The sequence below is a fragment of the Conger conger genome, chromosome 17 (assembly GCF_963514075.1).
Source record: "Conger conger chromosome 17, fConCon1.1, whole genome shotgun sequence".
Classification (NCBI taxonomy): domain Eukaryota; kingdom Metazoa; phylum Chordata; class Actinopteri; order Anguilliformes; family Congridae; genus Conger; species Conger conger.
In genome coordinates this window covers 30,657,304-30,679,803 of record NC_083776.1, presented here as the reverse complement: position 1 = coordinate 30,679,803, position 22,500 = coordinate 30,657,304, and the positions used below count along the sequence as shown (strand labels likewise).

Sequence of the window (22,500 nt, the reverse complement as noted above, 5' to 3'; positions counted from 1 at the left end):
TGGGTGAGAAACATGTTCACTCTGCCCTGGTTGTGTTAGAAACATGTTCACTCTGCCCTGGTTGTGTGAGAAACATGTTCACTCTGCCCTGGTTGTGTGAGAAACATGTTCACTCTGCCCTGGTTGTGTGAGAAACATGTTCACTCTGCCCTGGTTGTGTGAGAAACATGTTCACTCTGCCCTGGTTGTGTGAGAAACATGTTCACTCTGCCCTGGTTGTGTGAGAAACATGTTCACTCTGCCCTGGTTGTGAGAGAAACATGTTCACTCTGCCCTGGTTGTGTTAGAAACATGTTCACTCTGCCCTGGTTGTGTTAGAAACATGTTCACTCTGCCCTGGTTGTGTTAGAAACATGTTCACTCTGCCCTGGTTGTGTCAGAAACATGTTCACTCTGCCCTGGTTCTGTTAGAAACATGTTCACTCTGCCCTGGTTCTGTTAGAAACATGTTCACTCTGCCCTGGTTCTGTTAGAAACATGTTCACTCTGCCCTGGTTCTGTTAGAAACATGTTCACTCTGCCCTGGTTCTGTTAGAAACATGTTCACTCTGCCCTGGTTCTGTTAGAAACATGTTCACTCTGCCCTGGCTGTGTGAGAAACATGTTCACTCTGCCCTGGTTGGGTGAGAAACATGTTCACTCTGCCCTGGTTGTGTCAGAAACATGTTCACTCTGCCCTGGTTGTGTGAGAAACATGTTCACTCTGCCCTGGTTGTGTGAGAAACATGTTCACTCTGCCCTGGTTGTGAGAGAAACATGTTCACTCTGCCCTGGTTGTGTTAGAAACATGTTCACTCTGCCCTGGTTGTGTTAGAAACATGTTCACTCTGCCCTGGTTGTGTTAGAAACATGTTCACTCTGCCCTGGTTGTGTCAGAAACATGTTCACTCTGCCCTGGTTCTGTTAGAAACATGTTCACTCTGCCCTGGTTCTGTTAGAAACATGTTCACTCTGCCCTGGTTCTGTTAGAAACATGTTCACTCTGCCCTGGTTCTGTTAGAAACATGTTCACTCTGCCCTGGTTCTGTTAGAAACATGTTCACTCTGCCCTGGTTCTGTTAGAAACATGTTCACTCTGCCCTGGCTGTGTGAGAAACATGTTCACTCTGCCCTGGTTGGGTGAGAAACATGTTCACTCTGCCCTGGTTGGGTGAGAAACATGTTCACTCTGCCCTGGTTGTGTCAGAAACATGTTCACTCTGCCCTGGTTGTGTTAGAAACATGTTCACTCTGCCCTGGTTGTGTCAGAAACATGTTCACTCTGCCCTGGTTGTGTTAGAAACATGTTCCCCCTGCCCTGGTTGTGTTAGAAACATGTTCACTCTGCCCTGGTTCTGTTAGAAACATGTTCCCCCTGCCCTGGTTGTGTTAGAAACATGTTCACTCTGCCCTGGTTCTGTTAGAAACATGTTCACTCTGCTCTGGTTGTTAAGACACATGTTTACTTTGCCGTGGTGGTGTCAGGTTGTGCTAGCCATGTTTTTGCGAGTCAAGGTGCCAACCTCCCACTGCAACCTGCCCTTTGTTCGAGTTAACATCTAAAAATCAAATAATAAATACCTGATATACTTTTGTACATGATTTATACAACACAAGAGCAGGGGATGTGGTAATTACTTGTGTTGGAAGTTTACTGCACCAAAGTTTCAACTGGGTCACATACTGCCGCTGTTCTACAGATGTTCAATATAACATATGGCAGGGTTGAAACACAAAGACACTGCCATGCTGTAACTGGCAAATTATATGCAGCCAGAATATTAAAACGCTCATGAAATTGCTGCCAAGTTTGCGGTTAATTGGGTCACTTTTGGCAAAAACCGCTTCCCTTGTAATTAACATATGCAGAGCTTTTAGCAAGCAAACATCATATGCATAGTAATAAGCAGATGTGATGAAGAATATAAGCCACACTTGGGTGGAATTGATAACTGCCACTCATCTCAATCACTGTAAGGAACACAAAGAGGCAGTCGTTCTATCCCAAAATCACAAAAATAGAAAATAAAATCAGTAAATGATAGCACCAAAATGACTCTCTGAAAACTGCTTAGAGAACCAATTTCAGAAATGACTTTATGTCTGATTTATCTGGTGTTCACAGTATATACCCATCTCTCAGCCAGTTTTGGGGTTGAGCAGGTAATTCTGTGAAAAACAAACATGAAAAGCCCTTTGAAAGCGGCTTTGAAAGCGGCGGACAATCGGAGCGTGGCGCCGGACCCAGATTAAAGAGAGCTGCATTCCCTTTGCCAGGGCAGTGTCACGCAGGGCTTTAAGAGTGTGAACTGAATGGCTCATTTCTGCAAACACCACTCTGCATCTTATTTTGATTTTGACTTTTTTTGTTAAATCTGAACATGAACAATGTAGACTTATGCTACAATATACACTGTCTTCCTTCTGTATTAGTAGAATGTATGCTAAAAAGAGAAGAGGATTAAAAAACTGTTTAGTATAACCATAATGATCCATTCGCTGCTCTAAGGCCAAGTCCCTTGGCTGAAGGGAAATGTCTGATGGAACCAGCTCACTAAAGCTTGTGACTTTACCGGCAGTCTACAGTGGTTTTCCTTGTTACTCATCGCTTGATTAATGGCTTTAGTAAGGTGGTCACACAGCTAACTGACCACTCCTGGTTGGTTGGGCCTGCACTGGGCTGAGAAGGTGAAGGAGAGAGGAATACCCCAGCAGAGCGAGTGGCTCTCCAAAGGGCAAAGCCAGGAGCAGCAGTGTGAGACTCTCAGCGTGCAGGCCTCTGGCTGAGACTCAGTGAACAGGGCTCTGTAGCTGAGACTCAGTGAACAGGGCTCTGTAGCTGAGACTCAGTGAACAGGGCCCTGTAGCTGAGACTCAGTGAACAGGGCTCTGTGGCTGAGACTCAGTGAACAGGACTCTGTCTGAGACTCAGTGAACAGGGCTCTGTAGCTGAGACTCAGTGAACAGGGCTCTGTGGCTGAGACCCACTGTGTACAGGACTCTGTAGCTGAGACTCAGTGAACAGGCCTCTGTCTGAGACTCACAGTGAACAGGGCTCTGTAGCTGAGACTCAGTGAACAGGACTCTGTAGCTGAGACTCAGTGAACAGGCCTCTGTCTGAGACTCACAGTGAACAGGGCTCTGTAGCTGAGACTCAGTGAACAGGGCTCTGTAGCTGAGACTCAGTGAACAGGGCTCTGTAGCTGAGACTCAGTGAACAGGGCTCTGTAGCTGAGACTCAGTGAACAGGGCTCTGGATGAGACTCAGTGTACAGGGCTCTGGATGAGACTCAGTGTACAGGGCTCTGGATGAGACTCAGTGTACAGGGCTCTGTAGCTGAGACTCAGTGAACAGGGCCCTGTAGCTGAGACTCAGTGAACAGGGCTCTGGATGAGACTCAGTGAACAGGGCTCTGGATGAGACTCACAGTGAACAGGGCTCTGTAGCTGAGACTCAGTGAACAGGGCTCTGTAGCTGAGACTCAGTGAACAGGCCTCTGTCTGAGACTCAGTGAACAGGGCCCTGTAGCTGAGACTCAGTGAACAGGGCTCTGTAGCTGAGACTCAGTGAACAGGGCTCTGGATGAGACTCAGTGAACAGGGCTCTGTAGCTGAGACTCAGTGAACAGGGCCCTGTAGCTGAGACTCAGTGAACAGGGCTCTGTAGCTGAGACTCAGTGAACAGGGCTCTGTAGCTGAGACTCAGTGAACAGGGCTCTGTAGCTGAGACTCAGTGAACAGGGCTCTGTAGCTGAGACTCAGTGAACAGGACTCTGGCTGAGACTCAGTGAACAGGGCTCTGTAGCTGAGACTCAGTGAACAGGCCTCTGGCTGAGACTCACAGCACACAGGACTCTGGCTGAGACTCAGTGAACAGGGCTCTGTAGCTGAGACTCAGTGAACAGGGCCCAGTAGCTGAGACTCAGTGAAGAGGGCTCTGTAGCTGAGACTCAGTGAACAGGGCTCTGTAGCTGAGACTCAGTGAACAGGGCTCTGTAGCTGAGACTCAGTGAACAGGGCTCTGTAGCTGAGACTCAGTGAACAGGGCTCTGTAGCTGAGACTCAGTGAACAGGACTCTGGCTGAGACTCAGTGAACAGGACTCTGGCTGAGACTCAGTGAACAGGGCTCTGTAGCTGAGACTCAGTGAACAGGACTCTGGCTGAGACTCAGTGTGCAGGGCTCTGTAGCTGAGACTCACCGGATGAAGTAGTCGTTCCTGATGAGCAGGAGGTGCTGCAGGATGGACAGGAAGTGGCCCTCCGCGGCCGTGCTCTTCACCACGCTCACCAGCATGTTGAACACGTCGCCCGCATCGGTGAGTGCCGTTAAGGAACACACTCACATGCATTTACTGCACACACAGGGCAACACACACACACACACACGTGCATGCACAAACATACACACGAGCAAATACATAAACTCCCGGCCACGCCAGCACAACTGCCCAGTGCTTAAATTACAAAGAAAGAAGAAAGAAAAAAACTAATTAAAAAATTGAAATTGCATTTCGGATGCAGAAACATGGGAAGGTTGGCGAGATGTTTGGGGAAGCGGCTATGGAAGAGAGCTGCTGGGAGAAGTATGAAAAAAAAACATGAAATTATTTAACCAAAATTAAATGAGATTAATTCAATGAATTCACACTGCTACTAACTGCAAAATTGTTGGGCTGATGACTCAACCATCTGCAAAGCAATTTAGTAAATGCACGTTAACTTAATTCATTAACACATTTAAATTCCTATGAAAACATCAGTTTTTCGACTCTTGGAAAAAAAGAAGAAAAAAAAAAAGTTAAAATACCTAGAGTACATATCTCAGGCCTAAACACAAGAACCCTCTGAGAACCTGAGGGACCCTGGAGGCCTTGCAGGGGAGCGGTCTGTGCCGGACGAGGGGTAAAGGATATTCCAGTTCACTTCTGATGTCCTCCAGCCGGTGGGAGAACTCAATCATGTCCTCCTCCCGATGCTCCTCATGAACTCTCAGCTGGATGTCCAGAGCCTCGCTCCGGATGGAGCTCAGATGCTGGGTTAAATAAAGAATGGGGAGAGGTCAGTATGTCCAGAGCCTGGCTCCTGATGGAGCTCAGATGCTGGGTTAAATAAAGAATGGGGAGAGGTCAGTATGTCCAGAGCCTGGCTCCTGATGGAGCTCAGATGCTGGGTTAAATAAAGAATGGGGAGAGGTCAGTATGTCCAGAGCCTGGCTCCTGATGGAGCTCAGATGCTGGGTTAAATAAAGAATGGGGAGAGGTCAGTATGTCCAGAGCCTGGCTCCTGATGGCGCTCAGATGCTGGGTTAAATCAAGAATGGGGAGAGGTGAGTATGTCCAGAGCCTGGCTCCTGATGGAGCTCAGATGCTGGGTTAAATAAAGAATGGGGAGAGGTGAGTATGTCCAGAGCCTGGCTCCTGATGGAGCTCAGATGCTGGGTTAAATAAAGAATGGGGAGAGGTCAGTATGTCCAGAGCCTGGCTCCGGATGGAGCTCAGATGCTGGGTTAAATAAAGAATGGGGAGAGGGGTCAGTATGTCCAGAGCCTGGCTCCTGATGGAGCTCAGATGCTGGGTTAAATAAAGAATGGGGAGAGGTCAGTATGCCCAGAGCCTGGCTCCTGATGGAGCTCAGATGCTGAGTTAAATAAAGAATGGGGAGAGGTGAGTAGAAGTATAAGCTAAGTGGTGGTGCTGGACAGTTTGATTAGATTTTTTAAGGCTCTCTACAGATTCAGACATCAAATTTCATTCTGTGTTCCTCCAGCATTCAAAATTGAAGCTGCAGGCTGGCTGCTAGTTTCAATAATAAATACGTGACCAGTCTTAGATCACTCATCTTATGCGGTCCCCTCTTATAAAACAGACTCGCACACACACACCTCTCCCGGTTAGCGCGGGCTCTGATGTTTGCGCTGCATTGGGGCTGTTCACACAGTATAAATAAAACCGTGGCAGGAGACGGCCGCTGCGTTCTCTCTAAGTCGTGTGTATCGATTCAGACGCGTGACCCGGGCTCCATTATTTAGAGAGCGGTTGAGGAACACTTCGCAGTCGGACGGCTCATTTAAATATTGATGCGGAGGGCGTGCGTGGGGGCTCTTACCGGCAGGATCTGCTTCAGTCCGCAGCGCATGAACTCGTTTCTGATGTGCAGTCTGAAGTCCAGGTCATCGGGAGACGTAACCAGAGCGTTAATCAGCTGCATGCAGGCCACCTACGGCGGAAAGGGTTCACAAATTCAGCTGGGGGCGCCTTACAGACGTGTGCCCCGTACCCAGCGCTCCTCTGAGCGCACGAGAACAGACATTAAAGAAGGGATTTGACAAGCCGGGGAGAGCCATGACTAATGTATGTCCATTTCTGCTGTCAGAGAGCAGAGTTGTACTCTAATATTGATGTGGGGAAGGGACAGGCAGCACAATGCCAGCTGACAGCCGGTTTCTGGCAGAACCGGGCTCCCGCGACGCGTTGTCATGCAGCATATTTATGCGAGCAGAGGCGGGACTCGTCTGCGTGTGACAGACGTGCATGTTTGTGCGCGGGCGTTTGTGTATCGCAACCCTATATGTGCATTCATACACACATATAGGACATTCCACAGGGACACAGGGCCATTCCAATGCAACTGTAAAGAAAATACAAAGCTGTAGCAGTTAGTACGATATTGAATTGCATAAACTGCGGATATACAAAATGGATATACACCCCCTGTACAAAATGGATACAAACTGCAAAAATTGTTGGTCGGTTTGAGGAACATGACAAAGAGTTCAAGGTGTTGACTTGGCCTCCAAGTTCCCCAGATCTCAATCCAATCAAGCATCTGTGGGATGTGCTGGATAAACAAGTCCGATCCATGGAGGCCCCACCAAGCAACTTGCACTGACTTAAAGGATCTGCTGCTAACGTCTTGGTGCCAGATACCACGGGAAACTTCAAAGGTCTTGTCGACTCCATGTCTCAATGCGTCAGAGCCGTTTTGGTGGCACGAGGGGGACTTACACAACATTAGGCAAGTGGTTTTAATGTTGTGGCTGATCAGTGTAGTTATCAAAACATTTCGTTTTAAATCTGTAGCTGTTGGTTCACGTGAGACATATTGTAAGGCGTTTCTTAAGGTTGGCAGAGAACTTATTAGTTGACATGCAAATTCTAAATGAATGCAGCTTTCCACTATGCCGTATATATATATAAACAAATAAAGCAATACATCATTCTTAGATTTTCACTCTTTCCGTTGGATTCCCGGCTTGAAATAGACCAGATTTAACATGTGGAATCAGGAGGGAGGAATAAGGTACAGTTACAGACAGGGTGGGTTTTCAGTCAAAAATTTGGGGAGGGATTCTGCTGTTCTGACAGTGGTAGGCAAGTCATTCCACCACTGAGGCACCAGAACAGAGAACAGGCGTGTAGCTTGACCACATGACGGGGGACCACAAGGCGACCAGAGCCGAGAGACCGGAGTGGAGAAATGATGCATTGTGGGGCAGAATGCCTCCACCCAGCCCCGCTGATCAGATCCCCCTGTGAAGCACCTGCGAATGGGCTTTCGCTCGCCTCCCCGCCCTTGGTCGGCCAGATGATCAAAAACCCTGAATCCTTTTGCCTGGTGCATTTCAAGAGCTCTCCTGGTTAAAACGTTTGTGTGAAACATAGCCTTGGGTTGGGCTTCTGAACTCGTCTGTCTCTCTCTTTCTCTCTCTGTCTCTCTCTTTCTCACCCTCTCTCTCCATCCCTCTGCGTCGGCAACAGCCAATTTATTTTCTCTTTTTGTTTCTGGTTTTGTTTTTTTCTCCCCTTCCAAACAACTGAGCAACATGAAAGGAAAAAGAGCTTTATAGTGAATGCCAAAACCGCCAGCATCAACACCTGTATGTTTGCGGGAACGCATTCATTATGAAAGGATGCGGCTCTGAGGAGATACCCCAGAGTTACAGGCACAGAGGTACCAGGTTCCTAAATCCAGCCCTGCACGTTTCTCACAAGTTTTATCCCCAGTAACAGCTCTCCACCAAAATTCCACCCATCCACAGGGGGCATTGGGTCAGAACCGTCTCTACTGAAACCGAGCCTCTCGGTTCCGAATCACGCTACAAAACCATAGAGATAAAGAGGAATCACAGCCTCGCAATGGTAGACTGGTGATATTACATCAGTACTGTGTTTAAGTCTTGGAGTTCAGACTGCCCAGACACACATTAGTATAGCTGCGTCTTGATAATTGGCCATCTGAGGCTCCATTAAACACATCTATCCCCGCAGAAAAAACATGCTTTTCAGACAATTCCAATATAGCTCCTTTTCCAAAGTCTTCAAATAGCCTGCATCTGTTTTGCACTTACAGTGCACGGTCTGGCAGATTTTTCTCTTTTAAATGTTTTGTATTTACAGTGCTGGCCTTTAAAACACTTAACCTCAAGTGAGAGGGAGGGAAGGAGAGGGAGGGAGGGAGGGAGAGGGGGAGGAGGAGGAGAACATCCTCAGGTCAAGCGTGAAATGCCTTTAACTGCGCAGTAGGATGAGCAGGGCTGCATGAATTAGTGATGTTTGGGTTAAAAGGGATCAGGGTTTATCTATTAGTAATTGGAAAGAATAACCCAAAGTATCAATAAAACATCAGTGACGACCGGCGCTTAATGGAAACAATCTGCTGTGGTGAAGGACCTTCTCGGCCGGGCTGGTCGGGGGCGGGGTCGGCAGCGTCGCCGTGGCGATGGCTCTCTCCCCCCCGCCCCCCCCCCACGCTGTAGCGATCGAGCCGGGCATCAAAGACGCCATTCCGCAGGAGTCCGCTCACGTACGGGGGAACAGAGGCCTGCTTCACCGCAGCCCGTCCCTGCTAAAGCCGGCACCGGCGTTTGATCTCCTCTCCGGACTGAGCTCACCACCCCATAATACTTCTGCACTTCCTTCCGCGGTGACAGACGGAGGAGGAGGGAAAGAACCGGAAAGGAAAACATGACAGTAGTGTTTTATTTATTGCCGCTCACCCCAGAGTTTAATAATGAAAGGCGTGCGCAGAGTGCATGGCTGTAAATGGAAACATGCCGCGGCCAGGCCGAAGCCAGCATGTTGCAGACACGCGTGTTAAGAGCGCGTTATTCATTTATATCCAGACATGTCGCGACACATTTACTGGTGCACACGTGGCTCCTGCACATCGCATGCGGTGTGTTCTGGGCACTGAGTCAATCTAGGGACAGCATGCACACACACACACACACATAAAACTTGAGTTTAGGAAGGACATGGCATTTTGCTGAATACAAGTCCAAACCACGTTCCGACCGTACTCCTGTTTAACCGCTGAACTAACGCTGGCCTTCAATGCCACTTCCAGTTCAATTTAAATTGCAATTTCACCAATGTCACATATTCCTTTAATTCTGATTCTGTACAAATGTGAAAAGCGCATATTATATTGTCCTTCATCCTAACTTTAATAGGAAAGCAACAGCACATGCATATTTTGTTCGGTTAAAATAATTTTCCCCTTAAACATTCTTGTTCAGCTCAAGGAAATGTCCCACAATGCAACAATGCAGGAACCGCACGCTGCGGTCTGGGGAAATTGAAAGAACGGGATGTTTTCCGTCGCTCCGTGTGAAGGAGTCCGCGAGGCCGCGTGTGGAGGCCCGTTCCTCCCGGGGCAGACATGGCGGGGGACCTGGGGGGGGGACCTGGGGGGGGGGGGGTGGGACGTGCCCTGCGTGTGTCAGAGCGGCTGAGGAACAGGCACTTCAAACCGCATCAGACAACACCGCTAGTCTCACGGTGTTTGAAATATTCAGCAGCCGTTCCTGAACCCGGTGCCTGGCACAGGACCCCCTGAAGCCTCCCGCCACCGTGCCCAAAAGAGACGGTGAGCGTGCGCTATAGTTCTGAGCAACATTTTCCGCGAATGGAAAATGTTTGTGTTTAAGGGCTTTGTCATGCTCACGTTATCTCTCTTTCACTTTCCCTCCTCACTTTAAGCTCGCTCCACTATCTTTGGAGCGAGTTTATTTATTTTTTAACGGTTTCCATTATTCTGCCGGCGTCCAAATTTGTCTCCATACAACTTCATTGCAGCCTTATCTGAGCCTGACACTTATCTGAGGTTGCCCCTTTTCAACAGGCTGCTGTCCCAGTTCTGCATGAACCGACGTGCGGTAATTGATTAATCGTGCCTGCCAGTAAAAAGGCTGGCTCTTAGAAAAAGAAAATCATAATATTTTTCTATATAAATAATGAAAAAAACAAGAGTAGGACAGTCAAACGTGGTTTGCCACTGCAGCTAAAACAATTTTAATTAATAAATATAGATTTAAAAAAGATTTCTTTAACAAAACGACTACGGCTGATAAAAATCTGGAGTGGAAATAGGGTGGTTGATATCGGTCGATCTTCGTCTGTGTTGGGGAAAGGACTGGCAGGAGAGACACGTGACGCGGGTTCAGAAACAGACCCTGGTTAAAATAACAAAAATAAATTGCTGCGCAGCAGCGGGGAGAGAGAGCCAGGCCTGGGAATAGACGGCCCTGCAACCTGATTTCAGGACCCTCCCCCCTCCCCGATCTCTCCTCAACGCTTCATCAACACCAGATCACCGGGGTCAAACACGAGTGGGTGTCTCCTGTATGTGAGATTACGGCGAACGCTGGGAGTTCTGGTGACGGCACAGAGATGGAAGCGCAGAGGAGCAGAGGAATGATTGCATCCATATACCAGAGGAGAGGAAACGGCACTGTAACCCCAGAGGAGCCAGTCAGGAACACACACCCTGTATCTGCCATCCCAGAGAAGGAGAGAGCCAGAGATATAAAACCATTTTTATTAGTGCAAGTATACGTTTCTGTACTTACATGCAATTGTGTGTTCATATGTCATAACATGTGTCGTGCATTGTAGTTTATGTACACTGTAATTATTATTATTTTTTATTCAGCTTTCACAACACATATGGAAGCATTTTGAATTTCAAGCAGAGAGGGAGAAAGAGAGGGAGAAAGAGTGAGAGAGAGAGAGAGAGAGAGAGAGAAACAGAGATGGAGAGAGAAAGAGAGAAACGGAGAGAGACCTCCTGGTCCTCGGCTGTGATGGAGAGGAGGTCTCGGCGGCGGAGGTCAGAGGTCGCGTGGCGGTACGGCGGCCCACAGCAGGGTGCTCGCAGGCCGGCGGGCGTCCGCCCAGGCCCTGTCAAATTACAGCGCACATCTCTCTCCCTCTCCCATCACTACCAATCCTGCTTTTCATTAATCCTGCTGCCTGACAGCCATATGCCAGCCGGCAGTGCTTATTATCCGTAATATTTCAGCAGCACGGAAATGTTTCACACGGCTCCCCTTTTCACCCGCTCTGCGCAGGCAGCCGCCGTCTGAAGCCTCTGTCTGCTCGGGGTCAAAGGTCGCCCGCTCCTACTGCCATGACCGATACACAATTTGGACGAATCAGGCCGTGTCCTCAAGAGGTGAACAAAATATTTTATCATTACCAGCCGCGGAGCTGGTCTTATGCATGGAAAGCACTCGCTGTGACCCTGCTACACGCTCCGGTGAGAATCCAGGAATGTGGAAATAAGAGACAGCAGGCAGACAAAATAAATAAACATGCATTTTCGATTGGAGTACAAGCCAATTTTGAGGGAGGTCTCCGGAAGGCAGACCCCATATCTCGTCTTTCTCCAGGTCCGATCCACAAACATAGAAGTGGGTTTGGGCTCAGCTAAGAGTCGACAGCTGTTTTCAGGAAAAGCACCACACTGTCTCTACAAATATTGGTTTAATAAACCGTTTCGTTCTCTAGATGGGAGATAGCAAGTGTTTCTCAAGTTCAGTCGCTTCTCAGGCAGAAGCCTTACTCTGTTACTCTTCTCACAAAATCTTTTAAAACTACTTACACTGCAGATAGTGAACCTTGAACTAAGATACTTTTTCAGAACTCAGCTTTGAGTTCTGCTTAGAAGTGAATTTTCTCTCAAAGATGGTTACTTTTTTTGGAGGGGTGAAGGCATTTGTGGTGTTCTTTTTTTAACCCTCTCATTACACACTCACTGAGCACTTTATTAGGTAGGCCAGCTTGTTAATGCAAATATGTAATTCGCCAATCATGTGGCAGCAACTAATGGCATAAAACCATGCAGACATGGTCAAGAGGTTCAGCTGTTGATGTAAGTGCCTTTGACCGTGGAATGATTGTTGGTGCCAGACAGGGTGGTTTGAATATCCCAGAAACTGCTGCAGTTTGCAGAGAAAGGTGCAAAAAACATCCAGTGAGCAGCAGTTCTGCAGGCAAAAACACCTTGTTAATGAAAGGTCATTAAATATCCGCACATTACAGAGGTATGCAGAAGAACATCACAATGCATCAAATCTCTGAATAGGCTACAGCAGCAGAAGCCAACAGTCTAAGAAATAAGCCTAATAAATACCTAATAAATTGCTTAGTGTATATATGAGATGCGTTTGGCATCCAGACATGAATTCAATACTGAACTTGGTTACCATTTGTGTAAACTGCTGATAGAATATTATCACTAACAAAAACTGAGTCAGCCCAGAGAGGAGATCAAAATAAGAAAGCAAGCTCATGGCCCGCCATCAGCAACTAGCTTTGTCCAAACTATTCTATCCCTGTGGGGACAGGAGTAACAGTGAGCAGTTTCAGGGACTGAACACCATGATGTGACTACTGAATAGCATACTGACACCTTCCACTTTAGAGGCTGGAGCCTGGAGACGATGGTTTAAATTCAGCCCGCATTGATACGCAACTGCTGATAGCAGCAGCAGAATGAATTCTGAGGAGTCCATAAGCATCTGCACAAGGCTCAGTCAAATGCCTCCAAATTCATTGGACGGTGCAGCATCCTACACAAAACAATGATCCCAAACACCAGTGCTCTTTCTTAATGATGTTCCTAACAGCTTGTTTCGGTAAGCCTATTGTTTGTCTCTGACTGTTTTTTGTTTTTTTTCCTATTTATCAGCCTCATAATAGCTTCCAAGGCTTTTTGGCACAACACCGGTCCTCATGTTGACAAATGGCAATAACAGTCTCCAAAGACAATCAATAGCCTAGAATCAGGACTAGATACTGAAAGCTGTCCTCTCCCTGCAAGTGATTGGATACACCCGACTAATGAGAAACAGTTGAGAAGCCAACTGTGCAATTAGTTTTGGTCCCCTAAAATCGGGAGACTGTATAAAAATGGAGGCAATTCCTCCATGGCTCCCCTTTCAAACCCTCTACAAAGGTGTGCAGTTTTCAGTTTCTGGAATAATAATATAACAGCCATGCAAACACGCATTTTAAAAGCACAAGGCATTTTATATCTTAATTTGCAGAGAAGAAACGCATGTGCTTATTCAATATCAGCGGGTGGTATTGCAGATTCCTCATTTACAAGACACTAGTTTCTCTTGACAGTGAATGGTGTCACCCATCTCCTCAGACACTGAATCTGATCCGTCTTATAAAAATGCATGACTAAGGAAAATAGTGCTGTATCAAACATCCGGGACTGGAGTGCAGCATCAGAAGCCTCCTGCTGTTCTGACGCAGAGGGAACTGAAGCTCAGCGTCTGTTGAGTCGACACAATCTATGATGTTACGTGGGCTGCTTCAGTGTGACGTGCCGATCCCAACATAATACAAGCCTGGAATCCGAAAATAAGGCCACTCGCAGGCACGATTGCCCCACACAACAAACAGAAGCTTCTTAATAATCTCAGTTCATGAAAACTAGTAGACATCCTACCAAAAAATGTCACCAGTAAAGCTTTGCCCTCTAGTGGCTAGACAAATGCATCCTCAGTATTACTGTAACTTAGCTTTACATACAAGTAATTTCCATTTTTAAAGCTGACAAAAAAAAGCTGTGGGACCCCTACTGTTGAAATCACAATATATTCATAGTTTACAATAAGAGCAGTCATTATCCACGTCTCCACTGCCTCACAGAGCAACACGCAGGGAGGCACAAAATGGCCACCTTCCCCCATGCTCATTACAAGTCACATACTCTACAAATAATAGCGACTAGTGAGTGAGTCTTTGTAAAGAATCTATAAAAGGGGGCATAAATTACATTTGTATATTTTGAGGCTTGTAATCCAATGCTATTCATGAGCCCAAAGCTATCCTTTTATGAATTGATTCAGCCCGCTGAATAGGTAGGTGAAGTACTCTAATGTAATGTTTAAATTTGAAATAAACTTTGCTGTAGTAAACAGCACTTTCCACAGTTTGAGACAAACTATGAAATGCAATGATTCGCTGACGAAAATATCATTTGAAACAATGGTAAAATGTTGTCAGTAACTATAAGAGTTTTTGTATCATTATCAATTGAGCATAAGCATCGAGTCGGTCTAGTTGACATTATGCAAATGACCAACCACATTTTGGACTGTGCCCCAAATAATTCAGAATAAACAATCTGAAAATTGCAACTGAATTTATTTATTTGGGACAATGAATAAAATAAGCAAAGGCCTGTGCAAATTACTATGTAAATTACATTCAAAGGCTAGCTTGAATCGTTAATTATAATAGTCACCTTGTATTTCAACATGCACAGCATATACAGTATATAAATAGAAGGTGCTATGGGAATGCGAAGCCGATTATAATCATTGAGTGTCCGACAAACTGCATTTATTACTTTATTACCGGTGGATATGATTGTAAGGGTGAGATAAAACCGTAGATGTCGGATCACCACTCCATTCCAGCAATCTTCAGGTGAATATAAATTCCACGGCATGTAAAAAAATAAAAAAAATTTAAATTTAAAATTAAATAAATAAAATAAAAAACGCAATACGGCAAGAACCTTTTCCTTCAAAACGCAATTAACCAAGAGGTCAGTGAACGCAAATGTGCATTTAGTCGCCCCATTGTACTGCCTTTCATTTAAGTTTTTCTTATTTATTTTTACCTGACAGTTCCAAGGTGGACCTTTTTTACCTCTTGAGCGAGGAGTTTTTTTTTTTCTCCTCTAAGAGGGTCTTGAATTTCATTCCAAAGAGCGGTAATCTTTTTTTGTGAAAACAAAAAAGTAAGGGGGGGGGGGGGTGGAGAAGAGGGCTGGAGTGCTCCGTTTCAGTGGCGACGGCCAGCCTTGTACTCACTTGTAATTGCACAGAGCGATTGCGGAGACCTTCAACGATGGGGCCGAACCTCTCAACGTTCCTCCGCTCTCCTGCGATAGTGATGGCTTCAAGGACCTTCTCCAGTCTAAATGAGAAAATGAAACGCATGAGTGGATAAATGGCAAACAAACGCAGAGCCTCCATCTTCACAGCGTCTGGCTTTTTCTCCCTCTGACTGCGCGCCGTGCTGACTGCGTGCCGTGCCCACACAGGGTCTCACGTGGCCCTGTCCTCTCCTTCTCTTTACATTTCCAAAAAGCATACCTCATGCTATTGCTGTCTGTTTCAGTATATGCCCGTATTATAAATAGACCCCACTGTGCTGGATTTGCTTTATTGTACAGAAAGTGTGTTCTGTTCTCTACAATACAGTGAAGGCGATGAATGTTTTTGAACCTCTTCACATTGGAAACCGAGGCCTGTCGTGCGCAGAGACGTACGTGTTCTCCTCGCCCACGATGCAAATGGCGGACAGCAGCTTGACCACATCGGTCATCATGGCGGGTTGGCTGGGGTCCACGGCCCGGGCCAGCAGCGTCAGGCTCTTCTCCTCGCTCAGGATTCGCTCCAGGCCAAACTGCAACATCACGTCAACGTCGCATCAACGTCGCATCAACGTCACAAACATCACGTCAAGTCAACATCGCATCAATGTCACATCAACATCGCATCAACGTCACACCAACATCGCATCAATGTCACACCAACATCGCATCAACGTCACAAACATCACGTCAAGTCAACATCGCATCAATGTCACATCAACATCACATCAACATCGCATCAACGTCACACCAACATCGCATCAACGTCACACCAACATCGCATCAATGTCACACCAACATCGCATCAACGTCACAAACATCACGTCAAGTCAACATCGCATCAACGTCACACCAACATCGCATCAACGTCACGTCAACATCGCATCAATGTCACATCAACATCGCATCAATGTCACATCAACATCGCATCAATGTCACATCAACATCGCATCAATGTCACATCAACATCGAGCAAACGTCACACCCCTCCGCGCAGCGAAAGGCCAGAAATGAGAAAGCCACATCAGGGACGGGGGGGAAGGTTCGGATGACTCTGAATGAGATACAGAGTCAACGTCACGTCAAACACGCTGCCACCACGGCAATAAAAAAAACCTGGCAACATTAGGGGCTGTGGTAAGACACAGGGTCTTCGCCTGGCTTCGGCTCCCGGGCATTGTGTCAGCGTCACAGAAACAAACCTGCCACCGCAGAAACAAACAGCAAAGTGGCAAAACCGCGTCAGGCACCGAGGTAAGACTCGCGCTCCGGTTCCTCTCCACGCCAGCGAGGCGTTGCATCACTGTCACATCAGCAGCGAGCCGACCTCGCGCACAGCCACCCCTGCGTCAGCAGACACCCCAATGTCAAAGCCCAGGCGTGGGACGGATCCGGGGCGGGCCGCGCCGGAAGAGGAGATCGACGCCCCGTCACCCTGCCGGAAAAATCACAACTGCCGTGTCAAAGCCTCTTCAAAGGGCCGGCGCGGAGACATCACACCTAAAGCTGTGGCACCTTCTCAATACGACACAGCTCGCCTGTCAGTCAGCGCGCTCACAAAGGGAAGCCGCCTCTGACAACCCCGAGCAGAGGCTGATGAATGCTCTTTTTCTTTAAGCGCGAGGTACGTACGGCTCTACAAGCGTCGTGTTGTGGAGCATACAGACTCCTGAAACGTACTCACGCAATATTAACCATGGACAGATCAGCGCCTGACTCTATGTACCATCATGTACACTAAGATCACACTGTGACACTGTATGTAGCATGAGGTACACTGACACTATGTACCATGATGTACACTGACACTGTATGTACCATGATGTACACTGTGACACTGTATGTACCATGAGGTATACTAAGATCACATCGTGACACTGTATGTACCATGATGTACACTGTGACACTGTATGTACCATGAGGTATACTAAGATCACATCGTGACACTGTATGTACCATGATGTACACTGTGACACTGTATGTACCATGAGGTATACTAAGATCACATCGTGACACTGTATGTACCATGATGTACACAGCATGATTGTATAGGACACTATGCAGCATGATGCATAGCGTATGACCACACCCCAACTGTATATTCCATTGTGTGTACCAATTGGTCATACCACGATACTGTATATAGGATGGTGTACAATAACGTGTTGATTACAGCACAATAGGCCTACAATTTAATTTACAAGGAAGGAAACTGCATCCATGAACCGAAGTGAAGTCCCCTCATCTTTCACTTACCATGATTAAAGGCACCATGGTACCGTGCATATTATGAGTCATAGCCGACTAACTGATGAAAATGCTTATTTGTGCGGCCATGATCAGAGCAGAAAGGAAGGGGGGAACCTGAAGGCCTGCAGTAAGCCTCTGCGAGGTCCCCTCAGACTCTCGTGCTTAAGCCTGCCCAACAAGGGAGGACGCTCCAATCCAGGGCACTCCACAACCCGGTTTCACAATCACATTTCACCACCACCACCATTATTACCACCTCTCTCCGTGATGTTATGAACGATCTAGAGATAAATAAATGAAATACACGGAAAGTGTGCCCAAGTGAGGGCCGCCTGAGAGTAGCAGTCAGAAGTTTCTTGGAGGACGTGACGATGGAACGCTCCGGAATAAAGACCAGCGTTTCCCACCCCTGCAGGTAGGGGTGGCATCTCACGGGCTCAAGGACAAAGTGATGGAGCAGCAGCTGCCTATTTCCGCGCCCTTGGAATAATGAAGAGGGATAAATTTGGGGCGACGGGAGGAACGGGCTAGAGGGAGACGGGGGATGCACGGGGCGTCCCGCTTAGCCTGAAGGAGAGAGAACAGGAGGGGTCCCACAGCCGGGGTCACGGTCTACCCCCCCCCCACCCCTCTCCAGAGACCCGTGCCCCCCCCCCCCCGAAATCTCCTCTCCCCTCCGAAAAGCAGCTGGCCTCGCTCGGAGCTCCACTTCTTCACGGGGGACTGTCGACCGCCAGCTACCCGCTGTGTTCCTCTGCTGAAGCTCCGGGCCAAAAAAACAGACTAATTTAAACCTTTTCTTTCCTTCCCACTTCCCATGTTCTTCTGACACCGAACAGCCGAATCTATTGAGCCGTTCAAGAGCCCTCCGAGAAAGGAGAGCCGCCGGCTTTCATTCTGAGTGGAGTGCCGGCGATTACACAAATACGGCTTTTCAGACGAGGCCGCGGCGTGGGAGGAAAACAACGGGTCTGCGCCCGTGCGTCCGGCTCAGAACGCCACGAGAACAAGCTCTGGTTACTGCGGCCTGACAGGACTCCACAGCCCAGCAGCTCCGTTTCAAAAAGGCCATTAGCGCCTGAGCAAACTGGACCTAATTACAGAACAAACGCTTCGTTTGAAGCCGCTAATTTCCACGGCATGTTTTCTTCAGAGGCTACTCCGTAAAAATGCATTAAATATCGTTTTGGTTTGTTTATACTTTTTTTTTTTCCAGATGCATGAACAGCTGGTGGGGAAACACCTGGCTGTTTTGTGTGACTGGAGCCTCTTCTGTGGTGAGGGGGGAGAAGAGTGCGGGGTGCAGGTGCACCTCCTGCTCCCTGTACCTGGTATCAGGCCGGATTACGCATTACCATACAGAGAGCCTGCATGTCTGCTGGATTTATGCCTGTGCTGAAAGTGTGATCCCTAGTCTCTTCAGCCATTACTAAATCACTCCCTGAAACAGCCCAAACATCAGCAGCGCGGGAAACGCATCACGCACAGAGGGTGCCGTCAGACTCAGTGAGTAACAGGAAGTGGAAAAGCGGGATGCGTGAGGGCCACCACGCCTCTCTGGCTTCCTGTCTGATGACGTCGCGTCTCTCCGGCGGCTCGCGCACGCACAGCCGGCCAGCCAATGGGCTCGCAGACGGAAGAGGAGTCTCCGTGCAGGACACGCCTCCAGAGCGGGCTCTAATTGGTGCTGCCGGTCGTATTAACCTGCGCGTGACAGCTAATCCAACACTCAGACCATTTCACATCTTCAGCTGGGTAGCACCGCCACTCAACTGCTCCTCAGTGTACCAGAGCTTCCGAAGAGTCAGGTTCAAGTCCCACGAGGAACGGCCAAGCAAGCGCCTGCATTTCACACGCGACTTAACTTGGGGTTGGGAAAATGATCCAGTTCGGCTCGGGCCTTTCACCCCGAATGTTTAACAGGAGCGACGGCGGCTAAACGCATTACTCAGGGGTGCTGTACCACGGCAGGGGCTTACCTGACAATTGTAACCACAACCCCTTTGTTGACGAGCTTATCCACTTAAGCAGTGTGCTACAGAGCTGCCCCTCCGACACAAACACAACACCAGCTCTCTCCACTCAGCTTAGCGGGCCCTGCTTTTAAAGCTAACCAGCAGCCAGACAGCACCAGCGTTATATATATTTTTTTATTTTATTTAATTAAAAAAAACAGCTCATAGCAGCGCCAGTCTAAACACGTCATTGCTCCTTTCAAAGAACCCGGGTCTGGAAAATGAACCACCACATCATTTCGTTTCTACATTCAGATATTCTGACGAGAAGAAAAGGACCTTTTCATGGAGAAAACTCAATACGAGCCAGGGACATGCAAGGCAGGAAATGATTGACGCTGCACTTTTACCTTGTTGTTCATGAATGCTTTCAGGCACTGGATCACTTTGTGTTGGCTCTTCTTGTCAATATGTTCCGGGCTAGAAAACAAACAGAATCATAAAAGGGGATTTTATTATATCTAAAAAAAATGCAATACTCTTAGTTTTTTTTGGGGGAAAGTGCATTTGGAATCTATTCCCCCAACCCTCGGAACATTGATTTGGACGCAGACGGTGTGCGGAAGGCAGGCCGGCTGCAGCAATCCGCTGACCAGAGGAGGCGCTATTGCATAAAGGGGCGGCCTGTAGCATAGTGGTTAAGGTAAATGACTGGGACACACAAGGTCGGTGGTTCTAATCCCGGTGTAACCACAATAAGATCTGCACAGCCGTTGGGCTATTGAGCAAGGCCCTTAACCCTGCATTGCTCCGGGGGAGGATTGTCTCCTGCTTAGTCTAATCAACTGTACGTCGCTCTGGATAAGAGCGTCTGCCAAATGCCAATAATGTAATGTAATGCAACAAGCCACACGTTGTAGGGCTGGGTTCAACTCAATTTCAGACAATGGAATTCTTTTTTTTTTTTTTTTTGCCAAAAAAACCTTCACAGAACATTTTGTTTTACATTTATGACTTGAATTGAAATTATTTATATATTACAGTCCCCACGGTCTTCAACCCCCTTTCCTTAGGCAAAGCAATGGCCAATAAGGGTCCCCCCCTGCATGGAGCTCTGACCACAGTGAGCCGACACACGAGCCAGCAGCGGGCAGGAGAGCCAGCAAGTGTGCAGGCTCTAACTGTCCCATTAGTGCTTCATTCAGATGGAGGAAAACCAGAGAGGGTATCGCCACGAAAGAAACCACCACAACCTGAGGAATCGCCACCCTTCTCGGCAAACTTACTGTTTCTTCTGGAGCAGCCTCTCCAGGGTGTCCAAGAGCAAGCCCAGGCCTTCATTTCCGAAACTCTGCACCCAGCTGCAGGACAGGAGAGAGACGGTTACTCCCGTTAAAATATGAAGATGCACACAGGGGCCGCACTTCAAATGCGTTCTGCACTCTCAATTAGCAACGAGAACAGCTCTTTAAATCACACCAGGTAGCACCAATTGCTTACATTGCTGATTGTTCTCATTCAAATTCATTGAGAAAATATGAACAAGAGTACTTGAAATAGGTCTGTATTTTTACCCAGGTCTACAAGGGATTTAAAAAGCAAGCTGAAAATCACTTTCTGGATTTGGTTTCTCCACACACAGTTGAGTGAGGAGTACCCCCCCCTCCCGTGGTGTTAACGTCATCCTTCTTTAGCGCGCAGCGGGAACCGGCCGATATCTAAAGCAAACAGGGCCGGCATTAGGCACGGCCGTGACGGCTCAGGGTGTAATTGCTGAGTCACTCCCGGCCAAGTGAGGTGAGGTGCAGGGGACTGTGGGTACGCAATCGGCGGAAAAAAACGGACAAAAGCAACCAATCAGATGCTCTCCGCGCAAATTTGCATTCCGTTCCCCCGTTTGTGTCGCTGCGACGGGCGCCCCGGATCCTTCCGCTCTGGCGAATGACCGAAGCGCACGGCCGAATAAAAGACGCAGGTCAATAAGGCTTATCTGTGTGTGTCGGGGGACCCCATTAAACGCTGTGCGATCCCCCAGATACTGTGTGTCCCCTCTCTCCCTGTCACGAGGTGCAACAGATTATACATGTTCATTCCCATCTATTCACAAAAACTGCTCCTCCTCTGTGCCATGTCGGCTTTGGCCGAGAGGCTGAGGAACAGGAATGCGCCATCTGCACTGGTTTAGGTCGGGGGGAGGAGAGAACGCGGGCGATGCTGATTGGTTTAGGTCGGGGGGAGGAGAGAACACGGGTGATGCCGATTGGTTTAGGTCGGGGGGAGGAGAGAGCACGGGCGATGCCGATTGGTTTAGGTCGGGGGGAGGAGAGATTGCGGGCGATGCTGATTGGTTTAGGTCGGGGGGAGGAGAGAACACGGGCGATGCTGATTGGTTTAGGTCGGGGGGAGGAGAGAACGCGGGCGATGCAGATTGGTTTAGGTCGGGGGGAGGAGAGAACACGGGCGATGCTGATTGGTTTAGGTCGGGGGGAGGAGAGAACGCGGGCGATGCTGATTGGTTTAGGTCGGGGGGAGGAGAGAACACGGGCGATGCTGATTGGTTTAGGTCGGGGGGAGGAGAGAATGCGGGCGATGCTGATTGGTTTAGGTCGGGGTGAGGAGAGAACACAGGCAATGCTGATTGGTTTAGGTCGGGGTGAGGAGAGAACACGGCCAATGCGGATTGGTTTAGGGTGGGGGGAGGAGAGAAGGTGAACGATGCTGATTCGTTTAGGTCGGGGGTACGAGAGAAAACGGGCAATGCTGATTGGTTTAGGTCGGATTCAGGTCAAGCCTGTGCAGGGGGGCATGAGAGATCACGCAGCAGAACGCCACCCACAGCCAGCCACATAAAAGAGAACCCATTTCAGAGCGGCGTTCCGCTTCTCCCTTCAATCCCGCCCTCCGCGGGCGGTCCCCGGAATGGAAAGGGGAACTGGGATTAAGGCTCCGTGGTAAAATGGCGGCGAGTCGCGACCGTTTCCTGAACCCCGCTCAGCTTCGACACAACCCCTCAAGACTTTACCATCGGCGAGCGGACTCGGCGTAGTTTGAAAGGAAGGGACTATGAGGACTATGAAGGAAAAGGAATCCGACAGAAATAAAGGTGTGAGACAGGTTCTGCGGGGAGTGCTG

General features: G+C 48.3%; 1 protein-coding gene across 3 annotated transcripts in view; it reads right to left on the bottom strand.

Moving 5' to 3' along the window:
- The window catches only part of LOC133116456 (protein diaphanous homolog 3-like), a 354,934-nt gene that overhangs the window by 217,135 nt on the left and 115,299 nt on the right, over positions 1–22,500 (bottom strand). For all 3 annotated transcript variants that reach the window (XM_061226003.1, XM_061226004.1, XM_061226005.1), the window contains 7 exons: positions 20,655–20,729; positions 19,779–19,848; positions 15,560–15,696; positions 15,099–15,204; positions 6,086–6,196; positions 4,894–5,012; positions 4,180–4,296 (listed from right to left, as the gene is read on the bottom strand). In XM_061226003.1, coding sequence (XP_061081987.1) covers positions 4,180–4,296; positions 4,894–5,012; positions 6,086–6,196; positions 15,099–15,204; positions 15,560–15,696; positions 19,779–19,848; positions 20,655–20,729 — 735 coding nt within the window. The remainder of the gene's footprint in view (positions 1–4,179; positions 4,297–4,893; positions 5,013–6,085; positions 6,197–15,098; positions 15,205–15,559; positions 15,697–19,778; positions 19,849–20,654; positions 20,730–22,500) is intronic.